The sequence below is a fragment of the Laccaria bicolor genome, genomic scaffold, assembly GCF_000143565.1.
Source record: "Laccaria bicolor S238N-H82 LACBIscaffold_5 genomic scaffold, whole genome shotgun sequence".
Classification (NCBI taxonomy): domain Eukaryota; kingdom Fungi; phylum Basidiomycota; class Agaricomycetes; order Agaricales; family Hydnangiaceae; genus Laccaria; species Laccaria bicolor.
In genome coordinates this window covers 421,781-445,063 of record NW_001889876.1, presented here as the reverse complement: position 1 = coordinate 445,063, position 23,283 = coordinate 421,781, and the positions used below count along the sequence as shown (strand labels likewise).

General features: G+C 46.8%; 5 protein-coding genes across 5 annotated transcripts; 1 reads left to right on the top strand and 4 right to left on the bottom strand.

The window, feature by feature from the left end:
* Positions 1-232: 232 nt before the first annotated feature.
* On the bottom strand, positions 233-8,568 carry LACBIDRAFT_140913 (uncharacterized protein; the record flags this gene model as incomplete). Its single annotated transcript, XM_001877275.1, has 42 exons — positions 233-328; positions 391-587; positions 640-889; positions 941-1,126; positions 1,177-1,436; positions 1,486-1,548; positions 1,607-1,848; positions 1,903-1,975; positions 2,026-2,072; positions 2,120-2,215; positions 2,268-2,368; positions 2,417-2,460; positions 2,511-2,605; positions 2,660-2,700; positions 2,753-3,300; positions 3,364-3,406; positions 3,463-3,490; positions 3,546-3,602; positions 3,698-4,308; positions 4,357-4,611; positions 4,663-4,817; positions 4,871-4,882; positions 4,933-4,987; positions 5,040-5,209; positions 5,257-5,295; positions 5,347-5,390; positions 5,443-5,572; positions 5,622-5,704; positions 5,752-6,112; positions 6,169-6,303; positions 6,360-6,414; positions 6,473-6,576; positions 6,621-6,668; positions 6,721-6,936; positions 6,990-7,119; positions 7,172-7,263; positions 7,317-7,650; positions 7,705-7,795; positions 7,848-7,956; positions 8,011-8,329; positions 8,380-8,404; positions 8,453-8,568. Coding segments are annotated over 42 exons (6,156 nt in total), but the record flags the coding sequence as incomplete, so codon positions are not given.
* A 495-nt stretch (positions 8,569-9,063) lies between these two features.
* On the bottom strand, positions 9,064-9,891 carry LACBIDRAFT_313550 (uncharacterized protein; the record flags this gene model as incomplete). Its single annotated transcript, XM_001877274.1, has 1 exon — positions 9,064-9,891. The coding sequence occupies one exon, from the start codon at positions 9,889-9,891 to the stop codon at positions 9,064-9,066; it is 828 nt and encodes a 275-aa protein (XP_001877309.1).
* Positions 9,892-10,208: 317 nt separating this feature from the next.
* Positions 10,209-16,715, bottom strand: LACBIDRAFT_313549 (uncharacterized protein; the record flags this gene model as incomplete). The annotated part of the gene is made up of 27 exons (XM_001877273.1): positions 10,209-10,350; positions 10,401-10,449; positions 10,503-10,706; positions 10,759-10,794; positions 10,843-10,989; positions 11,046-11,459; positions 11,513-11,628; positions 11,679-12,036; positions 12,085-12,359; positions 12,415-12,709; positions 12,761-12,953; positions 13,005-13,142; positions 13,193-13,275; positions 13,323-13,591; positions 13,648-14,761; positions 14,808-14,824; positions 14,875-14,963; positions 15,022-15,046; positions 15,106-15,203; positions 15,256-15,599; positions 15,652-15,943; positions 15,993-16,033; positions 16,083-16,133; positions 16,186-16,230; positions 16,282-16,354; positions 16,401-16,640; positions 16,695-16,715. The coding sequence occupies 27 exons, from the start codon at positions 16,713-16,715 to the stop codon at positions 10,209-10,211; spliced, it is 5,169 nt and encodes a 1,722-aa protein (XP_001877308.1).
* A 674-nt stretch (positions 16,716-17,389) lies between these two features.
* On the bottom strand, positions 17,390-20,972 carry LACBIDRAFT_247128 (glycosyltransferase family 2 protein; the record flags this gene model as incomplete). Its single annotated transcript, XM_001877272.1, has 4 exons — positions 17,390-18,092; positions 18,152-19,014; positions 19,073-19,308; positions 19,364-20,972. 4 exons carry the CDS (start codon positions 20,970-20,972, stop codon positions 17,390-17,392), a joined length of 3,411 nt encoding a protein of 1,136 aa, XP_001877307.1.
* A 193-nt stretch (positions 20,973-21,165) lies between these two features.
* Positions 21,166-22,984, top strand: LACBIDRAFT_313547 (uncharacterized protein; the record flags this gene model as incomplete). Its single annotated transcript, XM_001877649.1, has 6 exons — positions 21,166-21,244; positions 21,295-21,568; positions 21,618-22,240; positions 22,297-22,396; positions 22,448-22,537; positions 22,597-22,984. The coding sequence occupies 6 exons, from the start codon at positions 21,166-21,168 to the stop codon at positions 22,982-22,984; spliced, it is 1,554 nt and encodes a 517-aa protein (XP_001877684.1).
* Between the last annotated feature and the right edge of the window lie 299 nt (positions 22,985-23,283).

Below are 23,283 nucleotides of genomic sequence, written 5' to 3'. Positions count from 1 at the left end.
TTGAACCCTAAAAATAAAAATGAATGCACAGAATGATATATATTGGTTGAGAAATACCTTTGAGATGCGTCAACAAATGGAGGTTGGACAGCGCAGATTGTAACGAGGCAAAGGGGGAGCTGACGAGGTCGCCGTGAATGGTGAGATCCAGTTGATTGTTGGTTTGGATAAATTGGGTCAAGAAACCCTAGTTCAAAACGTTAGTCATTGTCTGCACTACTCCATAAAGCTCAGTATAAGAAACCTGTGCAACCGTATCGTTTGCGTTGTCCGGTACGTAGTGAAATTCCGTTGGAATGTAGTTTCTCCCTGGCTTGAGATCAAAATTCTGGGCAAAAAAAGGGCGCATGTCGTCAGGTAGCGCGTTGCTGTGAAAAGACTTGAATGTACCGGAATGGCGGCCCGCCCAATCTTGACGCCTTGAAAGACGACTGGCAGAGTGACGTCGACGGTGCTCAAAGAAATGTTTGATGGATTTTGCAGTGCAGTTGTTAGAGGAGCAACAATATATTCGTTTCCTCCCTTCCCGCCACTGCCTGCGACTGAAACGTCGCTCAAGTCCGCTGATCCGCCAAACGAATCAATGCCTAAATGTAACAAATGGTTGAAACGAAACCGTAAGGACAGAACCAAGCTTACCTTTGAGTTGAGTCGGGACATCAAAGGGTATTCCGGATATGGGAACGTCACCGATGGAAGTTCTTGCTGTAACGTCAACAGCACCCTTCAATGTGATGCCGAGGCTTCTGCTAAGAGTGACGCCAGCAAACAAATCACCAAATGTGGCTTCATTCAAGGCTTTCAAAGGCTGGTCGCGGAAGGAAATGACAAGTTCAGCAGCATTGCCAGTCGAAATCCCGCCGTTCACGGGGGCTTTTGGTAAGTCAAGCTTAATGATTACAACATAAGCGTCGATGACATGAAACCAATAATCACTCACCTGCGCCAAGTCTGTGCCTTGAGAACTGAGAACGAGGGTTTGTCCGGATTCAACAACTTGCAACGAGAACCCGAAGGGATTTTTATAGGTGGCTAGAGTAGATTCAGAACTGGTTGGAGGTGCGAAGGTTTGGTCTTGCAACTTAAGGGTGACCTCCAAGTCATTTAGTGAGATCGATTGTATTACCTTTTATCTCGTGAGTTGCATTTCGGCAGGGTTAAGCAAAAACATGCTACCTGGAGTTTCTGGCCAGCTAGGCTAACGCTCAAAGAAAGTGACTTGAAAGCAGTACTGAGCCAGGTAACGGGCTTAATGGAGCCCGCTGGCTGAACTGAATCGCCCCTTGTTTCGAGTGTCGAGTTTTGACCAGCAAGAAAGCCAGAAAATAGGGTTCCAATAACAGCCACATCTGACCCGCTTTGGGGAACAATGCGACCACTCAGATGAGTCCTAGTCGCCATGTTTGCTTGAAGGTATAGATTCCTTGCCGATAACGCTAATGAACGTTGAGCAGCATCACTAAACGCGAGCCGGTATCCACTTACGACCGACGAATGTTCCTTGAAAGTACGTGTTAAAGGTGACCGTGCCTAAATCTATTCCAAGCTCTGTTTCCAGAATATTAATTCTTTAGAGGGGATCGATTGGGGGGATTTCTAGACGCACGTGCAACAGATGGAATAAGTGCATCGGTTTCGATGTGAATCCCGCCGGCGGGATCGTCAGACGGGAGTTGAAAATCACTTATTGTCACACCGGGAAGGCCGTTAAACGCTTTGAAAGTGACGACTTTTGAGAGGGAGACATTATGAAAGACCGTTCCGAGAGCTGTTACTCGAAGTTTCTGGGACGAAATCGTCCAGTCGAAGCTAGGGTTATGAAGCAAAAACGTTGCAAACTCTGTGAAGCTATAAATATCGTGTTGTGAGAGGCATCACTACAGTTAAAAAAATGGGGCATACAATGTCGAGTCAGTAATTGTCAGCCGAGCGTTTGTTTCGTAGTCAGGGACTCCGATATCAGCCACGGCGCAGACTAAGGTGACGGGTGAATGAGATGTTTTTAGGGAAATTCGTTCGGCTCACTAGGTTGAAGGGTGATGCGAGCAATGTCTTTCCCTTGCCAATTGACGCTAGCGCCCAAATCAGTAATGTGACGGTGGGGGTCAAATTTGCTTACGTAACAGGCTCAGTAAATGTGATGAGGGCGTCAAGAGGGCCAATATTGGTAAGAGAGCCTTTGAGTGCAAGATCGAAACCATCGTCCGAGATGTTTCTAAGAAAATGACGTCAGTGGCTTTGAGAAAGTAGGTATATTTTATACAGACGTGATATCAGCAGCGGTAAATGCCAGCTCTGAGCCATCTACAAGATGCTGGGCAATGGGTCCTGCAACTGCTCCGACCAAGAACAGAGCAGATTGATCTGTCTAAAAAATAATGACATTAATATCACGGTAGCAAGATAAAGAACATACGATAGCAGGCACGGAATTTTGATTGAAAGCAAGGTCGGTAGCGACTTCAAGACTTTCAGAAAGGACAAAAAATGTGATGGAAAATGAAGCATACAATCGTCCAACTTGACTGAGACTTCGATGTTCAGATCCACTTTGAGGCCCGACAAGGACTTCAAGATCGCGGTCGTCGCATCGAACTGTTTGCCGCTGTGAAATGGAGATGTTAACGGGAGCACTGTAGTTTTACGATCATGCACTAACCTAACACAGGTCGCCACCTGCGTATCCACAAATGATGTCACCTAAGAGGGTTTGTCAATTCAGTTTGTCTCCGGATGGAATGGTCGAATTTACGGGCGGTCTGTAATGTGGGTTACGAAGGATGAATTGGAAGAGTTCATTGAGTGGACCCAAAGAAACGTCATTTTGTTTCGATGCCAAGAGAAGCAACGCAATGATAGTTGAGGGATCGAGATTGAACTGCAGGGGTAAATTTGGAGAAGTAACATCGCTATGTCCTTTGGCTTGAATGGGATTCGGCAGCTCATTCATCTTGCTGACCATCCCAAGATTAAGGCCCTGAAACGTGGCGATAGCCCCGACTTCCAATAAGCTCATGCTAGCGGTAAATGGGTTAGAGAGAGCAAACGAGGTGGAAGCCACTCCTGTTTGAACAATGTTCGGGGGAAAGGTTAAGGAGACGCTTTTGATCAAAGTTTGGTGTAGACCGGGTATGATGACAGGTGAAAGATGAATTTGTGATAACGCAAGTTTGACAGAATCGATGGGTGTCGAATCAGTTGATCCTGAAATGCTTGTCCTGGCGTCTGTCCCTTGTAAAAAGTTTTGCAAAAGTGTCTGGCCTGCGCCTACCGCGGCTCCTCGTGGGGCATAATGCACATCTTTATCGATCATGGATTATTTGGGCATTAAATAATATTTGCAATCAAATTGGATATACGTACCGATAGGATAGCTGGCATTTCCAGGAACAACGACGAGGTTACTCTGGGAGGCTGCACGTTGAAAGCGAAGTTGAATGGGAGAGAAGTTGGTACACGCACAATGTCGGCGGAACCAATAGTTTGATCCCTTGGAGTAGAATATTTAGAATAAAAGGAATTTAAATGGGGTCCTATGGACTTACTGAAATTGTAAGGAGAAAGATACATCACCAACTCCTAAAGTTAAGTAAATGTCAGATCTAAAAAGCACGAATCAAGGGCAATTTTCCAACCAATTGTAAGATTACTGAAAGATGAGTTAGCCTATTTTATCCGCTCGAGAAAATCTCTTTACCTTGGGTTGAAAAGTGCAGCATCAACTTTGATGAGAAGGAAATCGGGAAATCCGTGATTCACATCAATATTGCCGACTATTGCAGGTCTGGCGTTTAGACCTTGCAATCCCTGGAGATTAGATTCGACGGCGAAAAGGATGTTCGTGAGGGTCAACAATCCAACCGCCGTTTGTGCGTCAGCATCAGCAGTTCCAGAAAGACTGATTGTCTGCGTTTCCCCCGCTGTCGTTGCTGCGACGAATTTACTAAAGGTCAACTGGCCGCCACTGAAGACGGTGAGCGGGACGTCCTGAAAAGCAAGATGGATGACTCTAGCCTCTACATCTGTGCTGCTAGGACCCTTGGGTATAGCGAGTTGAGCAAAATTGACTCCCTCAAACCCGATAGTAATGGTTTGTTTGAGTGCAGGAATGTCCAGAGGGAATCCAAACGGAAGGGCAAATGTGGCGTCTGTAGACTTGCTACTGGTAGAAGGGCGTTCGGACGTTTCAGGCGTGAACATCAGCTGAAGCTGATTAAGGCTGATCGATTTAATGATATTGAGAGGTCCTTGATTGGGGAGAGTGGTGGATACTCTAAGTGATTTGATACCCTCTTCGAGCCATGTGACCTGGAAAGGTTTAAGCGTCGACTTTGTATTCGAACAAAAGAAAATGACTTTGCCAGATCCAGCGCTTGAGCCTTGCACGATAACTTGGCTGTCTCTACCCTGAATAAAGTTGTTGAAAACGTCCGAAACCGATGCAAGGCCGGAAGCAGAAGTTTGAGGAAGCAAGCGACCGACAAGGGATAGATTGGATGTAGTTCCCGGCGCAAGAATGATGGTGCCTGTAGTGGTTACTGGTGCAATCATAACATCACCGACAAAGGTGTTAAAGTCAATTGAGTCGAGCTCAATTCCAACTTGGGATGGCTGAACTTGAGCTGTCAGAGGAGAGTATGTCATATCAACGAAGGTCCTTACGTTTTCTGTGATTGCTTGAAGGGTGAGATGAATACCGCCCGCGGGGTCGTTGAATGGGAGGTCAAAAGATTTAATATGGACGCCGTTTTTCAAGCCATTAAACCCCTTGAGAGTGACCCTCCTAGATGAGAATGTAATGCCAGGAATTTCGATTCCTGGAGGTGGAGTGTTACTCCGCGCATAGGTACGTCAAAGATGATGTGCGAACCAAGTGCGGTGACTTGAGTCCTTGTGTGAGCATACGGTCAACATTGAAGCCAATTGGCTCACCAGTCAAATTATTGCCTGAAATATCCCAATCAAACGATTCTTCGTTTAAGAGAATCTAGAGAGACATGCACTTTAGCTGAACGATGTCCATAGAATCTAGTGCCCACCTTTGTAAATTTTGTCAAATGGTCGACATCTGTGGCTTCGAAATCTGACCGGGAGTCGAGGCTAGCTCCAACGTCCCCCACAATGCTGATATCTTGCATCTTAATCTTACCAAGCTGCTTCCCTTGCCAGGAGATCATGAGGCCAGATGGAAACGCAATGGTCGCGTCGACTGGAGGAGGTCAAAATGATACCTTTGCGAGGGGAAAAGAAGCATACAGGGACCAGCGTTTGAGATGCTGCCTTTTAGTTGGGTGCCTGTTGGATTGTTCATCAAGTTCTGACGAAATCCCGAAAAAGCGCATTTACCAAAGGAATTTTGTTGAGGATTTGTGATGAGAACCGTATCGATTCTTGAAAAGATTATGAGAATGTAAAACTTTCCCTTTTCATGGCAGACGCTACCCGAGAACAGATTCGCCAACAACTTTTTGAACAATAGGTCGCGCTAACACGGGCAAAAGAAGATTAAGTGAATCATCAGTGGTAGTCGGAACAGAATTCTGGGTATATTGGAGGGTGGTTTTATAGTCGCCTAACGCGGTGTGAGGGAGAGGCAATGAACCAAGGGATTGTACGCTCACCAATGGTTACATCAACACTTAGTTCGACATCAGATTGGAGTTTCTTGAATGCCGTCTGCACGAACGTTGGCAAATCGAAACCACTAGCAAATGTTGACTTTATGGTGTGAAAAAATACCAGGAAACCCACGAGAATATACTGCCCCGACGTTCGGTCGAAGGTTGGTTCCCAGTAGTTGTCAAATATTGAATGCCCCCGAGTTGCACGATGGAATCGAGAGGAGCGACGTTCAGACCTGCCTCGACAGACAACGCACGGGTGACCGTGAACAGAGCGGCGGGATCAAAGTTCATATCCAAGTCCAGAGCTGGCGAAACTGTTGTCGACTTTGGGGCGGAAGTGAAGCTTGCGTTTGAGCTAATGCTTCCTAGAACTATCCCAAATGCCTTCACAATCGATGTGACTTTAGTTATCGCCAACGGAGCACTGAAGGGATTGGCAATCGAGACAGCGACATGGCTAATGTTGTTCTGGCCTGTTGTGGGTAACACTGTATATTGAAGGACATGAGCTTGAGCTCCGTTTCATCAAGTCAGATTGGTGTACCTTTCAGAGCGGCGGAATTTAAGAGGTCTGTCTTCAGGCCTGGAAGTGTCACTTGGATATCTATCGATTTGAAGGCATCCACCAGCGAAGCCATTTCAGTGCTCCCGTTGAAGCCAGCAATCACGAGTTGAACATCTGAAACACTGAGAATGAGAACCCCCTTCTGACATTTTCAGATCCGCAGTCTGTACCTCTCTTTCCGACAAAATCGTTGAGAGTTTGGAGACCTTGAGGACTATTATTCGCCTACGAGGTGTGAAGAATAAGAAAACATTATGATGGAAAGAAGTCAAATTTTGTTTACCTGAAAGTTCGAAGAAGCGGTAAGACTATTATTACCCCGTTGGAGTGTTAAACCGGGCAGGAGCGCTGTCCCCAACGCAACACCATCCCTTAACAATAGGAGAGCTTATGGGGTGTGGATGTATGGGAACGAGAGGCACTTGACTTACTTAAATCACCCGTGGCAAGATTAAGACTGGAGGGATTAAAAATGGAGACTACAGCGTAGGGTGTCAGGTCCCGAATTTAATCATTAACGGGTCGTTTTACCTTTGATACCAAGGTTAATGCCCGTCTGGGTTCCACCAGTCACGTCGACGTTCTCGATTGTTGTCATGCCTTTAAGACCCTGAAGACCCTGAAGACTGGTGGAGACGTTGACCTTGATGGGATCCAGAGTAATTTGACCGATGCTTAGATTGGCTATTGCTCGCGATTGACCCACTAGGAAGAAATTGGCTGTGTCTTGAATGGTCAGATCCGTGTCTAATCAGATTTATTTGAGTTATCGGCATATGCTTAGGGGGAAAAGAACAGACTAAACGCCGCAAAGGCGGGATGCTGTGGGTCTGGACAGCTCAAGTTTGTGGCCATGATGGTGATATTAATGATTCCTGTGGTGGCGGTGTGACTGAGGACAGAAATGGAGGACGTGGATGCCCCGAGAGGCTGGAAATAAGTGTCAAGAACATACGCCAGAACAAAGTAAGAAAATACGCACTGTGGAGAGCCCTGCTACAGCGTTGCCATTCTTTACGATGTTGAACTGGTTCTGTATTTCATCTATTGCCAAGTTGAAACCAAACGGCAATTCTAATAGAACCATGATCAGTTAAATCTTGGTTTAGCTACGTTTGGGCACATACGAAGAGAAGCCCGCACTGAGTGACTCTCTGCTGCAGGCGTCCAAGATGACTCCTTGTCAAACTTAAGACTGAGATCCCCAATTGAGATTGTTCGAATGGGATCAATCGGAGCAAACGGCTTGAAAGGTACATTGAGCTTTAAACTTTGAAGACCTTGCGAAAGCCACGAGATGGTGGAACCGTCTGATTGCAGGGTCGACTGCCCTTGAGCAATGACTGGAGAGGAATCCCCGTTGAGATAATTTGTAAATAGCTGCGAGAGGGCGGCCAAGCTCGTAGGGTCTGTCTGCTTTACTAAAATCCCACTGAGGGAGATTCGATTTGTCCCCGGCGACTGGAAGTACAAAGATAAGAAGTTGTATTGTTAAAAAAAAAATTGGATAATCACAATTATTGTATTTACACCAGTGCCTACGCCGAGCGAGGCGTTCTGGTAGGAAAGTGCGAATACGGCGGTGCCAAGACTCAGAGAGAAAGGGCTAGGTGTTACTTCAGTGACAGGGCACAACGCGATGCTTAAGCTTTCGGTACCTTGGGTTTGAGATTTCGGTTACAGCTACAAAATTGATACCTCCGCTGGGGGCGTCACTTGGAAGTTGAAGGTCACGCAGAACAATGTTGCCATCGAAACTGTTGAAGCCTTGCAGACGGTAAGCCGTAAAAAAAAATTGGTCGAATTAAATGATAACTTTACCCTTCAAAGTGAGTGTCTTGTCAAAAGATACACCTTTGGCCAACGGAAACTTGAGGGCTTGAACGCGTAAATTGTTGCTCTGCAAGCGCCAGGTGAAATTTTGTGAAGTAATCAGGTGACTGGAGAAGCGACCAAATTCTGCTTGATCGGTTATTATGAAGGTCGTGTTCTGGTCGATAATCGCCTGTTTACGCTTGGCAGAGAGTACGTCCAAGGTCATAGTGCCAAGAGGCGTCTCTGTACCACCGTCCTCAACCCAAGAGATGCGAATGGGTTCAGTAAACTGAATTTTGGCAGAAAAGATGCCTGTGTGGGTGACCTGAAAAAAAAAATTGAGATAACAATCATACTGAACATGTAGAACCATACATTTCCTTGCAGACCTAATTTGAAACTAGTAGGGGAAGGTTAATGAAGTATATGCGTCATAGAATGGGCTTACGTGGTATTCTGCGGCTGGGTGATGACAGCGACTTTGATATCAAGCTCAGAACGCTTCACCACGAGCTGTACGATAGCGCGGACCACGGGGAAGAGAACTATGAACAGGAGAGCGATGCCAAGGGGTATAATGATAATTTGGGATATGATAAACCAGCGCTTTTTATAAAATGGCTGGATAGGCGTTGGGGGGACGACGAGTGTGTCGTCCCATCCGCTCAGTGGGATAGCACGTGTGGTACCTGCGGGGATGTCTGCGTTTGCTAAATGTATGCGTGTAAGAAAAGGGCGATTGAGAAGATGGAAAGGAAAACTCACGTCTGAGAGACGCGTTTGAAGCCAAGCTGAGGGTGCTCCGTCGTGTGGGGTCCATAATTTGGAGCGTATGGAAACATTGTGGGGTGGTCGCTGGTTATATGTATCCAACATGGTAGAATTCCAGAATAGGGCGATGATCTGTGATGGGCACATCTTGGAACAAAATGGATGCATATGGGCGCAAGAATCAACCGCCAATTTCGACACACCGGGGTGTCACGCGGGTCACGCAGGTGGGGCTCCATGGGGCATGCTGGTCGGGGAGTCTTAATTTATTAATTACAATTTTAATAATCAAATAACACACTCTTCGCTCAATTCTCCTTCCTCTTTTTCTTGCGCATTGGCCTCTGTTTTCATCTTGAGTGATGCCGTGTCGCTGAGACTAGAATCCCGCGACTCTGGCGAGTCTCGTGATTCTCGGTCTCGTGATTCTGGTCTTCTTGTCGACCTCGTTAAACGAGTGGTTGCAAACCGCTGTAATCTTCGCTCAGTGTTCGTCTCATCAGGTCCAGGTGTTGCATCCGTCGCAGCCGCCTCTATTTCCGTAGGTGATTCCTCGTCTGCATTGGCTGCACCTCTCAGCAACCTACTCCGCTTCGCCGGATATGTTGCGTCACCGTCCTCGACTTCCTTCCGCTTTCTTTTCGCACCCCCCGCCCTTCGCTTCCTGGGGCTCGGCCTTTCTTTCACTTCTCGCGCAGCTACTGCTGCAATACTGCTGACCGTTGGAATCGGAACTGCCATATCTTCTTCAAGTTCTCGGAGCTTCGCCACAGGACGCCGCGTCCGTCCGGAGAGCCGCCTACTCGATTCATCTGTCAGAGTGGGAATCGGGAGCCCGTAAGCGGATGGGTCAAGAAGAGGCAGCGACAAGGCCAGACGTCCCAGTGGATGGTAAAGAGGAAGGGTTCGGGATACTGGGCATTTTCTTGTTTTGCGACGTTGTGTATCACAATATATTATGCCCTCAGTTATTTCTGGTGGTAGGGGTGAAGACCTCGAAGCAAGCTCGGGACTTGCACATGATTGCACATTGGAAGATCTCGTCGCTGGAACTAACAGATCTTCTACTCCAGATGGCGATTTGTATGTAAATTGGGGCTTTCGGCGTACCCGCATCTCAGCCGTGATTTAGTTCTATGGGACGATTAAGAAAATGTTTGATAACGAGAAACTTGGATCCGCGTACCAGTTTTGCTCAAGTCGTATGACCCACCAAAGCTACTCTCCTTGATATCAATCGTTGTGCAGAGATGGGGGTCGCGTTAGATAACAACAAAGGCCAAAATCAATTTATTAGCCTGCACGTGATCTTCCAAATTGACGCGCTGAAACGTTGAAGCTTAAGCTTACAATTTAAAAGTCCAAGTGGTCGTAAATCTTATTTACACAAGGAGGTACAGAGTGTGTAAAGGGTGAGGCATGATACTAGAGTATTAGGTTGACGAGCCCGTTGACGAGAGAAGGCTGCCCAATGCCAAAAGGTGTTTCTCGCAGATTGCAGAGAAATAGAACTCGTGCTCGGAATTATGTGGCTGCACAAGGTTGTGCGCAATTTCGTGCGCGAGTGTAAAATACCTGGTGTTAGTGCATAAAAAGCCAAAATACAACGTGGGCGGGTGACATACCACGAAATATAAGCCGACTCTAATGAGCCCTTTTGGACGTCGTTGTCGTCTGTTGGGAAATAATTGTCAACGTTATACCTCCTAGTTATAACTTGAACTTACGCCAACATTCGTAGTAGCGTAGATTTAAAAAAACGCTGCCGTTCCGATTGAAGGCGATCAGTCCACCTTCTAGATCATAGAATATGTGCAAACTTGTGAGCGGAAGCTGATAAAGATGCGCCAAGGATGTCATGAGGTCAACGAATCTTGCAAGAGACCCTCTCTTTTGCTGCATAAAGTGTTGTGCTTGTGAAGCAACAAGTTCTGGGAAGTGACAGTCAAGAAAAATGCGAATGCGATAGCATCACATTCTTACCTTCCGACAGGTAAACCTTGACGTTACCCATTTCGCCTGACAATCAATCAAATTAAATGACCACAGTCCAGAAAAAAAACCTACCAATGACAATTAAATTTCCCACTCGTCCAGATATATCGCAATACCCTTCCTCCAGAGTCTCCTTTACTTGAAGCATTTTTTCCCGATTCCGAATCAAATTACCCGACTCTGGTCTGCATGCTTTGATGGCCATTTCGATGTTCGATACTATTTGGAGCAGACGTTAAATCTGAACAAAGGACGAGTTTAATTCAGAGACGAACAGATGTTGCTTTTAGGTGCAACATGGGGGCCAGCAGGTCGTTCAAAACGCATAGGTTGCTCAGAAGATTTCAGTGGATCCACGGGTGAAGGTGAAACTGGACGTTGCGGCAGATGCGTCTGCAGGTCTTGCTCGCTGGCAGATGGTGTCTTTGCGCTTTGAGCGGCATTGAGGGAAGTTCCAATTTTTCGCCTGAAGCTCTGGAAAGAATTCAACACAGAGGCAGATGGGGTGGGCTTATTCTCAAACCCTCCCGGAACCGTAAGGCGCCTTTCTTTATCGAGGGATGGCTCCGATACAAATTGTGAACCACTGGCAAAGACGTCGATGTCAGATGCCATTGTACCCTTTTGGAGGGCTTGTGCGTCCTCTATAGCTTGTCGCTCCGCCTTTTGATGACGCAAAATCCGGTCGACTGGAAGAAAACATGATCATTTAATTATAAAGAAGTTGGTCGAGGGTGCAAACCGTTATATCCCCTTCGCTTAAGTGAACGAAGATCGGTCGAAAGAATGGTCATAAACAGCAGCGCATCATTTGCTTTGGGTTCGTTGAACAGTAGACGGTTCAGAGAGGTTGCGACTCTGTATCACATTAATGCTATGTTGAGGCGTCTGGCACTGTTCCTACTCACTCATACATGTCCAGCTGTGAGTTTCCTGCAAGCCATAATTGAATAGCTCCAGTACCAAAACGTTTTGCTACGGCGGATGCATCATCCTTGCGAGAGAGTCGCAACTCGGCAAATGTCAATGATTTTGTGATTGAAATTTTTCTAAATGTTTTCACAATAAAGTTTCCTTCGGTTGCCAACCAGGTATACGAGACCAGTGTGCGTGCATGCGTATGCTCATGCAGGAATAAGGGAAGTCTTTCCAAGATCAGAGCTCGGGTTTCATGCGAGATCTTGGACTGAGCTAGTTCCGCAGACGTTTGATATTCTTCCTTCACTAGAGAGCTAAGCCGTCTAGATCCAAGCTGAATATAAAAGTCTGAAAGAAGAACTTAGTAATGTTCGAATGTCATGTTGGGAAAGTAACCTTCTAGAATATCTTCCTGTGGAGCAATAAATAATGAGTCACCAAACACTTGGTATGCGTGCGTGTCGTCTGATATGATAATCTGATCAGGTTTTTTCAAGTCGTATACGACGTTCCATTCATCTTCATCTAAATCGTCAACATCATTTTCCCTGGGTATCTTCTTCGCTTTGCGTTGGGAACCCAGCAAGACCGACGAATGCGTCATCTTTGCAATGGTTCCTGCGGAGATCATCCTGCTGTTAATGGCTATGTTACGGAGCTCGGCGAGGTAGCTGAAGGAGGAAGGATCACGAATGCCGCAAGGAAAATGAAAGATGAGGGACGAACTGGCTTGGTCCTTGGGCAAGCTTGTAAAACTCGCGGGGATCTGCCAGCAGTTTCTTTGCAATTTCCTCAACACTGGGTTCATGCCTTGCGCCACAAGCAATTAAGAAGGTATTCGCAGCACCGCCAAAATCCACAAAAACGAATAGTTTGGAGTGAAATCGATCCTTTGCTTCCCCACCTAAGTAACATTGCGTTGGGGATAAATGTCGCACACAAGGCCCTTCTAACCCGTTCTCAGAGCAAACGGGTACAAATGAAACTTGTGACAATGACTTCAAGTGGGCGGCGCTGAAAACTGTTCACCCAGTTCAAGAACAAATTGACAACAGGGGTGAAAGAAAGTCACCGTTAACCCTGCCTGACAATACCGCAAACCAGGCCTTAGCTTCTGCTTTACTTGCAGGCCGTCTCTTTTGGAGAAAAGTTGTCAACTGGGAGGCTGAAGGGTGTTCCTTCAGTTTCAGTTTGACCGCGTTGCGTTGAATTTTCGGCGACGCAATCAAAAAGCCTAAAGAGGCCCATTGTGCATTGGAAAAAACCTCATTGGGCTGTGTCAAAAAAGGAATGGACACATTCAAAGCAAATCACACCTCCTTGGGAGAGCCGAGGCACATTTCAGTCCCATTCAAGGCCGGTATGAAATGGATATCATCGAAATTAGTAGGGTCGTATTCTTGATACCTTGTGGATAAGTTGTCTATGAGATAGTTCAAGGCAGAAGTATGAAGCTGTAAAGGGCGGTGAGCGAGGGGATTGGAAAGGATCAAGTAAGCCTGACCTCTGAATCCTGGCTAGCGCAAAGGGCGATGACGGTTTTCAATGGTGGATAGCGCTGCAACCCGAGTTCAAACAGCAATTTCGCTGTATGGGTGTTAGTTCGTGGTCGGTCGTTCAGTTGACGTAGCCACCTTCATCCGAAGAGCTGCGCCACTTTGTCTGAGTTCCCCAATCAATCACTGGGAGGCCAAGCTGACGGAAAATCTCCAAAGGCTCGTACAGATCTTTGGCTTGACATCTTACACGTTTGACCTCACCACTATCAGACTCAGAGCTATTTTCCTTGGGGAACGCGGCAGTGACCTTGAGCCGATCCACCTCTTCCGCAGTAAGTGTAGCCTTTACAGTCACAAGATATTTCGTGAGGTCTGCAATTGTCCACTCATTCGTCTTGATCATTCTGCGGAAATATATAGTATATGAGGTCCTCTAATCTTTCAAAACATGAAAACTGACCTGTTGAAGATGATTTGGAGGTCAACATGATTGCGCACAGCAAGAGCTTGGAGAAGTTTTTCCATCGGTCCCTTGATGGCATTTCCGGACGGAAGAACTGCGACTGGCAAGTCATGAAATATATTTGCATTGGGGAAATACGACTGGTCGGGTGTCCTCATCCCGGCTGAAGTGGGAATGCATGTTATGTCTTCCAGTAAAAGGAAAACCTCATTCTTGGATTGACTGGACAAGGTAGGCCAACTGCGAGCCAGAACAAGTAACACGCGCTCCGCCCAAGGAGCTGATTTACTGAGGTCGTAATCTACGTGAAATTTCCCCGTTGCTGGTTTACTGATGTAGTTGAGCCATTGTATGACGGTTAGCTCTGTCCACGGGAAAGACGTAATGACGGTTTCTAGTTTGAGGGCTTTGCTGATACCGACCGGCAATAAGTGGTTTGGTAAAGGCCCGTCTAACGGGACCGTCCCGCCCAGGGATCGTGGATTGATAAATGTTCTGATATGGGAAAGAGGGGTAACCTTTTCCTCCTTTCCAGCTTCGCCATTCGTCAATATGGCTGCATCGAGAAGCTGTGATCGAATGGGCAAGAGTCTGGAGCTGTCGTCCTTCTCGTACACACCAGCCCACCAAGAAAGGCACGCTATCATCTCGTCCTCCTTCAGCGGGCGTGAACGGAGCTCGTTCAGGATATCATCAAAGGTAATGTTCTTAATGAGTCCTCGATTATGCAAAGATGTCGTTATGGATTGTGCACCGGAGAAGACTTCGTCAGGAAGGACCGGCAAATTTTTCAGGAAGCTGGAGAAAGTTGAATCGGGAAGGCGAACTTTGGAGGACTGTTGGACACCCTGGGTAGAGAGGATAGAAAACTGGTTATTAGAGGAGCATGAGAAGAAAGCAGCTTCTAGGACGTTTGAAACTTCGGCTGAAGGAGTTGACGGATGAAATGTAAAAAACTTGAGAGCATGTAAACCACGGCTCCAGAGATGTCTCCGAATATCGTCATTTAAATCCCCCGCATTTTCCCAGAGTTGCTTGACCTCCGCTAGTTCAAACTCATATGCGGATCTTGCTAAAAATCCTCCAACATACAAAAGTTCCTTGTTCCAGACTGAAATAATTAGTCCATTTTTATAAGGATTAAGTTCAATGCTTACGAGAAACGTTACGATCCCTGGTAATGCTGATTAATAGAATTGAGGGGATATTTGCAAAGATACTGACATGAAATCAATCGATTCTCGTTCAACCGTAGGAATAAAGCGTGCTGCCACATGTCCTCCAACCCCAGTGGTCTGAGCAGTGGCATGTCCCTATGTAATTTTGATTAAAAAAACTAGAAGCATTATCTGAATATGGATAGATGCTTACGATGAAGACGCGGGCGGCGCCTACTCTGGGAAATGGGGCGAAAATCAATAACCAACTGCGCGTAAACTTTCACGATAAACACACCCGTCAATATCAGCACGAAGGCCTTGAAAAATGCTTCCTGTCCCAAACTGTTGTTGCTTGTCTTCCTCTTTGCTTGAATCATACTCGGCCTTCCCCGTCTGGACGATGTTCATCAAATCAGATGCAACCGAACGACAAAACATTGCGCACATAGATGAGCTCAAATTTCATATTTGTAGGAGGGTTCTTTTTTGTGGACCGATATAGTTCCGTCGCAACCCTCTTTTCCAGTTGTACGCCGATATGGGCGGAAAATATCGTTAGGGACACGCTTGTTTCGTTGATCTCACGGGCGTCGAATACCGTTGCAGGTTCGGAAGGTAAAGCTACGTTCGTTCGCTGAATCGTTGTGCCACCAGAAAGTGAACTGAAGAGCGATGAAAAGAAGCTTCCTTGGCCAATAATCTTGGCCGGTTTTGCGGGTGCGGTTGTTCGGAATTTTTCAGACCCTGATGTGTATACCCATTTCATGACTTCCGCTTGTATATGAAGTGCTGTAGGTAGAAATTTAGTCGAGACAGTGGTAGACAGACAAGAATCTCATACGGGTAGACTTGATACTCTTTACAGCCATTGTTCTTAAAGGGCTAACACCATTCAGGAATTGTGGTATTCCGATGTCCCTTGGAATACCGGAAGACTTTTTCAATCTCACCAGACAGCTGTCATCAAAGTAAACTGAAATTTGTGATAGATGTGTCATGAAGGTGATAGATGAGGAAAGAAAGCGGGCAAAGTCGAAGGCAACTGGAATAGGAGCAGGTTCCCGGAGTTTCATTTCAAACGTAGTCCATTGTTGCGTCTCAGAATCCTCAAGTTGGCCACGCCGCGCGAAAAGCTAAACAATGCATCACCATGAATATAAAATACCATAATGGAAATCTAACCTGATCTTTCTTATCCTTCCAATAAAATGCCATCCATTGACCTACAAAACATTCAAATCTTTCAAGAAATTCAAAATTCCTTGGTCGCACCTCCTGAGGTTACGAATGGCTCTTCCGTAACTGAAAATAAGCTGTAAAACCCTTCAAAACAGTGAGGAGAGATTGTGTGAGCAAAATGCATTAAGAAGCTTACCTACACCAAAGGCACCAATTTTTTCTTCATCGGGGTTACCTTCCGCTGAACGACTTGATCAGGCGTGACAGAAGTTATAGACGAACTGTGGCTAACCAATCTTCTTCAAGCGGTTCCAATCCTCGTCTCTGAATACAATTCCGTTGTTCTTAAATGTCCATTGATGCACCTGACACACTGTTAAGTCGACTTCAGGCGATAGTTAAAGGACGTACGACAGATGTTTTCAAGTCAGGTAAAGAATTGTCGAGTGCGGCGGAGGTAGCAAGATTCCCCATTCTTCCGTCAATGAATGACCTTGTCTCAAACCTAATCTCCACATTTTTCGATTGCGCATCATCCGAATTTTGTAAGAGTTCCCGAAAGACCGTGAATTCGCCAGAATATCTTGCAAGGACTTTGTCGATGAGAGCCCTTTGATTGACTTCTACTGATTCATCGTAACCGCTTTCCCACTGTTACGAAACAGAGGTCAATATGGGACGGGATACTGTGAGGATTACACATACAAGGGCATCTCTCGTTGACATGGTCTCAAGGACATCCAGCGGTTAGTTACGTAATCGACGCAACTTGAACGTCAACGTTCACGTTTTCTTGCTTGTTTTGCGCTGGGTAGTAAAAGCGGAAGAATTTGTCAAGATACTTTCAACACTACATCAAGTATTAAATTTTTTTGGCAAGAAGGTACCTCGAATGCTCCCAGAGGTGAGGCTGCTCGAAGTTCGGCAAAAAAATTGTTGCGCCCTTCAGGCGCCCATGATCTAGCCCAATAGCCACACAACAAAACGAATATCGTTAAATCCCGTAGATAAAGCTTAAGGTGGCTCAAGTATTTCTATCACAATGAAAGGCTCATTCCCAAACTTCATAGTTTTTTTTTCCAGCTGAAAAATCGACTGAGCGCCGTGAGCGTCGAATCTTGAGGATTCTAGGAAAACGGGGGATTCGACATTATGCATTGCGAGAATGTCGACTGTACTTCTTTCTCTACGTTGATTATGGTAATGACTGGATTGTGGATCAGTTGGGTATTAGATTGCTGCTACTAAGAAAATTTTCCATGGTCCATCGTGAAGAGAACGAGGGGAGACAAAAAAACAAGGCTGGTATGCGTGAATGACATGGAATGGATGGTATAGGGTAATCGAATGAGGCGCTTGCAACGCAAGTAATGATGGTGGGCGTGAGGGTGGACTCGTTTTCAAAACTTTGCAGATGGGTCAAGTGGACCCAACGGGCCGTACCGCTCTGAAAGTCCGTTGTCACCAGGGGACATATTAGCCGAAGACCAGCCACGTCCCTCCCCGCTCATATTGATCGTGGGCGAGGTAGGGGACAATGCATTTGGGGGATAGTTAAGACCCGGCGACCCAGACCTTGATAGCGGTGAATATCCGTTACCGCTCACGTTCATCAGTTGCGTCGTCGACCCGTCTGTCAATTGGAATCGTGGCGCATATGTCGAAACTGGTGGTGTTGATTGACCGTCGAAACCCATTTCCAGCATGGCCTCCAACTCAGCACCGTCCAAAGTCTTCGCTGTTTCTAAAGCATCACCAGGAGGAAGCGAAAGCCCAACAGGAGGTGGAGGGAATTGCGCATTATGTTCATTGTAACCACCGATCTGCGTGCCCCAATGATCGTCATCCGAAGAGTTAAGCGAGAAAGTATCTGATCCATCATACTGGCTTCGGGTGTCTGGGGCAGAAAGAAAGTCCCGGTCACCAGAAAAGTATCCCGAAGGATGTGATCTCTCGAAATCTCTCCTGCGTCTCTCTTCACGCTTCAACTTCCTCAGTCTTGATCGCTCCCAATCCTCCCATCGTCGCATTGGAACTGCAGGCGCGGTTACACGACCACCTCCGTCGCCATGACCTTCATCCTTCGCCTCACCCTCAACTTTCCTGCGTTGCATTGGTCAACCTTATGGAATAAAGTGAACAAAGTTCTCTGAAATGCATACCTTGTCTCACCCCAGGAAAAATCATCGAAATGCCAAAACGCATACAAAGGCAACACAAAATTCCATATCGGCAAAGCCAGGAGGTAGATCAACATCCAAAACACATAAACCACCTTCCTTGTCGTGATAAGAATCAACACTGCTGGAAGACCCAGGACCGCAACAAGGAGCATGAGCGGAATTGCCTCCTCAAACGACTTTGGCGGCTTTAGTGCGATGCCAACAATCAAGGAATACGTCAGTGTGATGGCGATGGGGAGGACAACTGTTCCAAGGAGATCCATAAAGACAACGAACTGCATGCTGAAACAGAATGTTCCACATAAATTGCGAACAAGGACAAGTTCCATCAGATTGTGGATTGTAGAGTTGATCCATCGGCGACGTTGAGACAAAAGGATGGAAAAAGTATCGGGAACAATGGTTCTGCACCTTGCTTGAGGTAAGAACATCATTTTCCTATTGGGAAACGTCCGAAGAAGAATGGTAGTCAAAAAGCGATCTTCACCAAGCAACAATAAGTTCTTTTGGTGAAGTGTGGTCACTTCATTCTGACTGTACTCCTTCACAATCTCGGGTTTGATGATGAGGGGAATCCAGTCATCTCCAGATGTTTTTCGAGCCTTCAAACGAAACATGGAAAAGCAACCAGGAAGACAAGAAACGCCGCCAAAGACGGATTCAAAAGCCTTGGCAAGATGATGGGAGATGAAATACTCAAAGACCTGGATTGCAGTGACCCAAGATTGTCGTTTATTTGCTATTCTTGTCTCTCCACAAACTCCCATAATCATCTGGTCGTGGTGCATGCAATTGACTAGATGTCCCAACGACGAGGGGAATACTTTGGTGTCAGCGTCCACCTGAAAGAAAAAAAACCCCCATTGAGCGACTGTCCAATTTAAACCAGAGTACACCCACCATGAGACAAACTTCGAAAAAGTCAGGTGTAACGCCCATGAGGATATGGATCTTGCGAAATAAATCAAAATCAAGAGGAGTCATACGATCGTTGTACGTGACGCGAGAGAAAAAATTCATGAGAATCAACTGGCTGTCCCGCTTTCCACGATTGCCAGGTTTCTTGTCGGTCGCGGCTTCTGCCTCCGTGCCACATTTGACGACGATAACAGTCGGAGTGCGACAACCAGCCACAGCTATAAAATGAAACTATGTGGGACAACGTTCAGGAGCAACTGAGAGAAAACATACTATAGTGACCAGCATATACCATAGCTCTATTTTGTGCCTTTCCGCCTGAGCCAACGGCATTATAGCTCATAGGTATAGGGTTTCCAAACCGGGGATCTGCTTCGAGTAATCCAACGCAGATGTCGGGCGTGCTTCTCTTTTCGCCAGCGCCTGTAATCATGCCATCCGCAACCACAAATAACAGCTTTCTGGCGTCAGAGTACGTGGTTGTCGATATGGAGTCCAATGTGGTTCGAAGAGATTCCTCGCCTTCCGAGTAACATGTTACTAGGCACACGGCGAATAGCTCGGCGCCGATCTGGGCGAGGCTCATGATAGGGGTGCTCTCCGAGTTGGTCAGGGTCGCACTGGATGAGGAAGCGATTGAGCGGCCAGATTTAACAGGTTTGTTCAGCTTTTTATGTCCACCCGCCCACGGTGCAGTGCCGTTCCTGTTATCAACGGAAACATTGGCACCCTCTGGCATGACAGCTGGACTAATTGCGGAACGATTGAGTTCCTGGCTGTTTGGGGGGCCAGCCAGATGCTCTGAAAGAAACCAGTTGAAGACGCAGGCCATGACAAAACGGACAAACACGAGGCCAAGAATGACAATTAATCCTGCGTAGAGAAAAAGACTGGAGACAAAGCAACCTGGGGTGACTTTGTCGATGTTCCCTGCATAGTAGCGCTGCTTGATGCACGGGACTGCAGATTTGAGGTCTGCGCGACTGTAAAACAAACGAGTGGCATCTTTTCCGCTGGTACTGGATCGCATGACGGTGCGAATGGCTGTGTCCACATTGTCTGATGGAACGGCATTTGGGTGGAGGAGCATGTAGGGTGCAAGGTTGAGGACGACCCCGTCAAGCACAAAGTAATTTGGGAGAGAAGTGACGAGGTCCCAGGAATAGCCCGCAAGAAAGCCTGTATTTGTGAGGGAGAGGGACTGATAGGTTGAGGAAGCGTTGATTGCGGGAAGGGGGCAGGGGGTCGCGGTGGAACACGGGGCATCTCGAGCGATACGAAAAGTGAGAGTATTACAGGCGGCGAACTGAGATGCATCACGGGTAAAGAGATAAGTGATGTCGAGGTCAGGGAACTTTGCGAGGGTGAGCAGGTCAGTGCCGGTTGGTGATTTGGCGGAAGAAGCATTGAAGATATGGCCTTGAACACCCAGGGTACCTTTCAAAGAGCCGACGCGAGAAAACCGACGATCTGACTGGGCGGACTCTGGACAAAGCACCTTTTGGAAACCGACTGTCGCGAAGCCAACACCACAACAGAGGAGGGCGATGATGAAGCATAAAGCAATCTTCTCTCTCCAAGCCTGACGAACTGCCTTATCTTTGAGACCACCGAGAGAACTGAGAAGAAAGTCTGGGGCCCAAAAGGAAACTATTCTAGAGAATATACGCCACGGTGTCGAACCTTGGTAAGTGGGATTTGCGAGAGGGCTGGAGGGAGATGGAAGAGATGGTGGATTTATTAGAGGAACAGGCGCGACTCCACGCTCTGGCTTTGTGAGAGTTTTTGCTCGACGTATAGTTGCGCCAGAGGGAGGGGGTTGTCGAGTGGTAGGAATGGGGACATCAGTAAAATCGTAGTTGGACTGAAAACGAAGGGCCATTTAGGCGCTTGAAGGAGTGAGTAAAAGACTGTGAGAGGAAGTCTTGCCGAGTGGGAAGGAAGGAGGAAGAGAAGGAGGGAGTAGCGGGAGGAGTAACCGAGTAATAGACGGAGGGAGGGAGACAGCAAGTGAGCACGTGACTAGTTGACGACGACGACCGTTGTTAATTCACAACGTTCATCCATGGACCAACATGGAACCATTCCTTCTCGCTCACCTCGCTTCTCAACACCATAACAGCGAATACAATATCCTCAAATTCGGAGCAAAGGGTACATACATTGATATTATATCTATAAATCCACATCTTAATTTTCAATAGGCTCTCCTGTTCGCTATCTTCCCTTGTCCCTTCACTTGCCAGATCAGTTTAGACTTCTTCGTGCCCATCAACTCACAAACGCCCTCAATAAATCATGGTGGCCTTCCGATAAATCTTGCTGGAATACTGCCCTTCTTCTCGGTCCCTCTGGCATCACTGACCATCCAGATTCGCCCAAAGCTGTCCTTCTCTCCCGCAAACTCTCTGCTGCCATTCAAGATTCCCTTCATCCACTTTCATTTTCCTTCAAGACTTCTTCATCTCATCCCATAAAGTTTGTCCCAATTCACATATTATATAATAACATCTATTCAACTTAACAGCATCTCCTCCATTATCTCCTCAGACCTCGTCCCTTTGATTTCCTCTCATGCACTTCTTTCATCCTCTCCTCGTCCCTTTCCTACAGTTCTCCACTTACCCCCCACCTTTACCCTCGATCGTTTTTTCGTCTCTCGACAATCTCAGTCTCATACCCTGACCCTCCCCTCTCATACCCAGCCCTTGCCTGCATCTGTCATCGTCCCACTGCATTTAAATCCTCCCTTTTGTACTACGATATCCCGAACTTTGCAATCCGCTCTCAGTAATCGTCTCGCCGCTGTCCATATCGAAACCTGCGACCGAGATCCATCCGACTATTCTGACCAACCCCAGCAAAGCCCGTTGGAAGCAGTTTTTTCAGACAATTCTCTCTCGCTCTCCCTTTCTTCCAGTCTTCTGCCGCCGTCCAGTGTAAAGATTTCATCTTGTCATCCTGTGGCCTGGTCTGATGAACTTGAAAAGATCAGTGCTCGTCCTCCAACCAGGACTATCAGTCTTGGCCGTCTGTCAAGCCAACCGTTAGGCCATTCTTATCCGTGCAAGGCAAGCCCTGGACGTCTTTGGAAGAGCGATACTTTTACCATAGGCGATCTTTTCTTGTCCTCTTGTCCCGGAAAAAAAGGTAGACTTGTCATCCATCCCATCGCGAACTCATGCTCAAATTCATCTCCCGTTCAGTACGACTGCAAGGGCCTGTGAAAGGCAGAGGTGGCGTATGCCGGGATCTCGAGGCAGACCTGAATAGAATAAAGCAATCAGGGGCTGGTTGTATCGTTTGGTAAGCTTTCGTTCATATTCTGTTCTTTTACCCCAACTCTTTTACCTCTAGCTGTTTAGATGACAGTGAACTCGATTTTCTTGGGGCCCCTTGGCCAGAATACGAAAGGTGTGCAAGTAATGCCGGGATCGATGTGCTGCGGTATATACTTGAAAATGTCTAGTTCCCACCGGTTTTCCTTACGCACCAATTCGTTACAGTTTACCCATTCCAGAAGGACTTGCTCCCCTCACTGCTGCCCATCTTGATTCTCACCTAACAGATCTGATCAATCGATATACACTTCAGGGTGTGCCGATTCTTGTTCATTGTCGTGGTGGTGTAGGTCGAGCAGGGGTTATTGCCTGCTGTTGGATTATGAAGCTTGGCTTGTGTGGGTGGATCGATGAGGTGCAAAAACCTTCAATACCTCAAACTTACACTCAAGGAACCTCCATGGTCACGGAAGAAACCCTGCACTTTATAGAAAAGGTGATCACGCTAGTAAGGAGGAGAAGAAGTGTTAAAGCGGTGGAGACATACGAACAAGTAAAGTTTTTAGTCGACTTTGTTGAATTTCTTCGACAGCGTTCTAAAGCAAAAGAGTGACGTCTTTTTTTTTTTCTTTCCAATATCCTTCAGAATCCTTGTACTTTCGGGTTCAAGTCGCGGCGAGTTCGACAACAAGAGTAAACAACTGATTCAACATGTCCCTAGTCAAAAGTCGCTTAAAGGCTGCTCGGGATTGTTTAGCGAAAAAAGACTACTTGAACGCCAAGGATGCGGCGTCAAAAGCCCTTGAACACGAGCCAGACAACTATACCGCGTAAATCAAACCCGCCTTCCTTGCTAGTTTACCCTGAAGAAGATACATAGACATGTGTTCCTTGCTCTTGCGTTGATGGAGA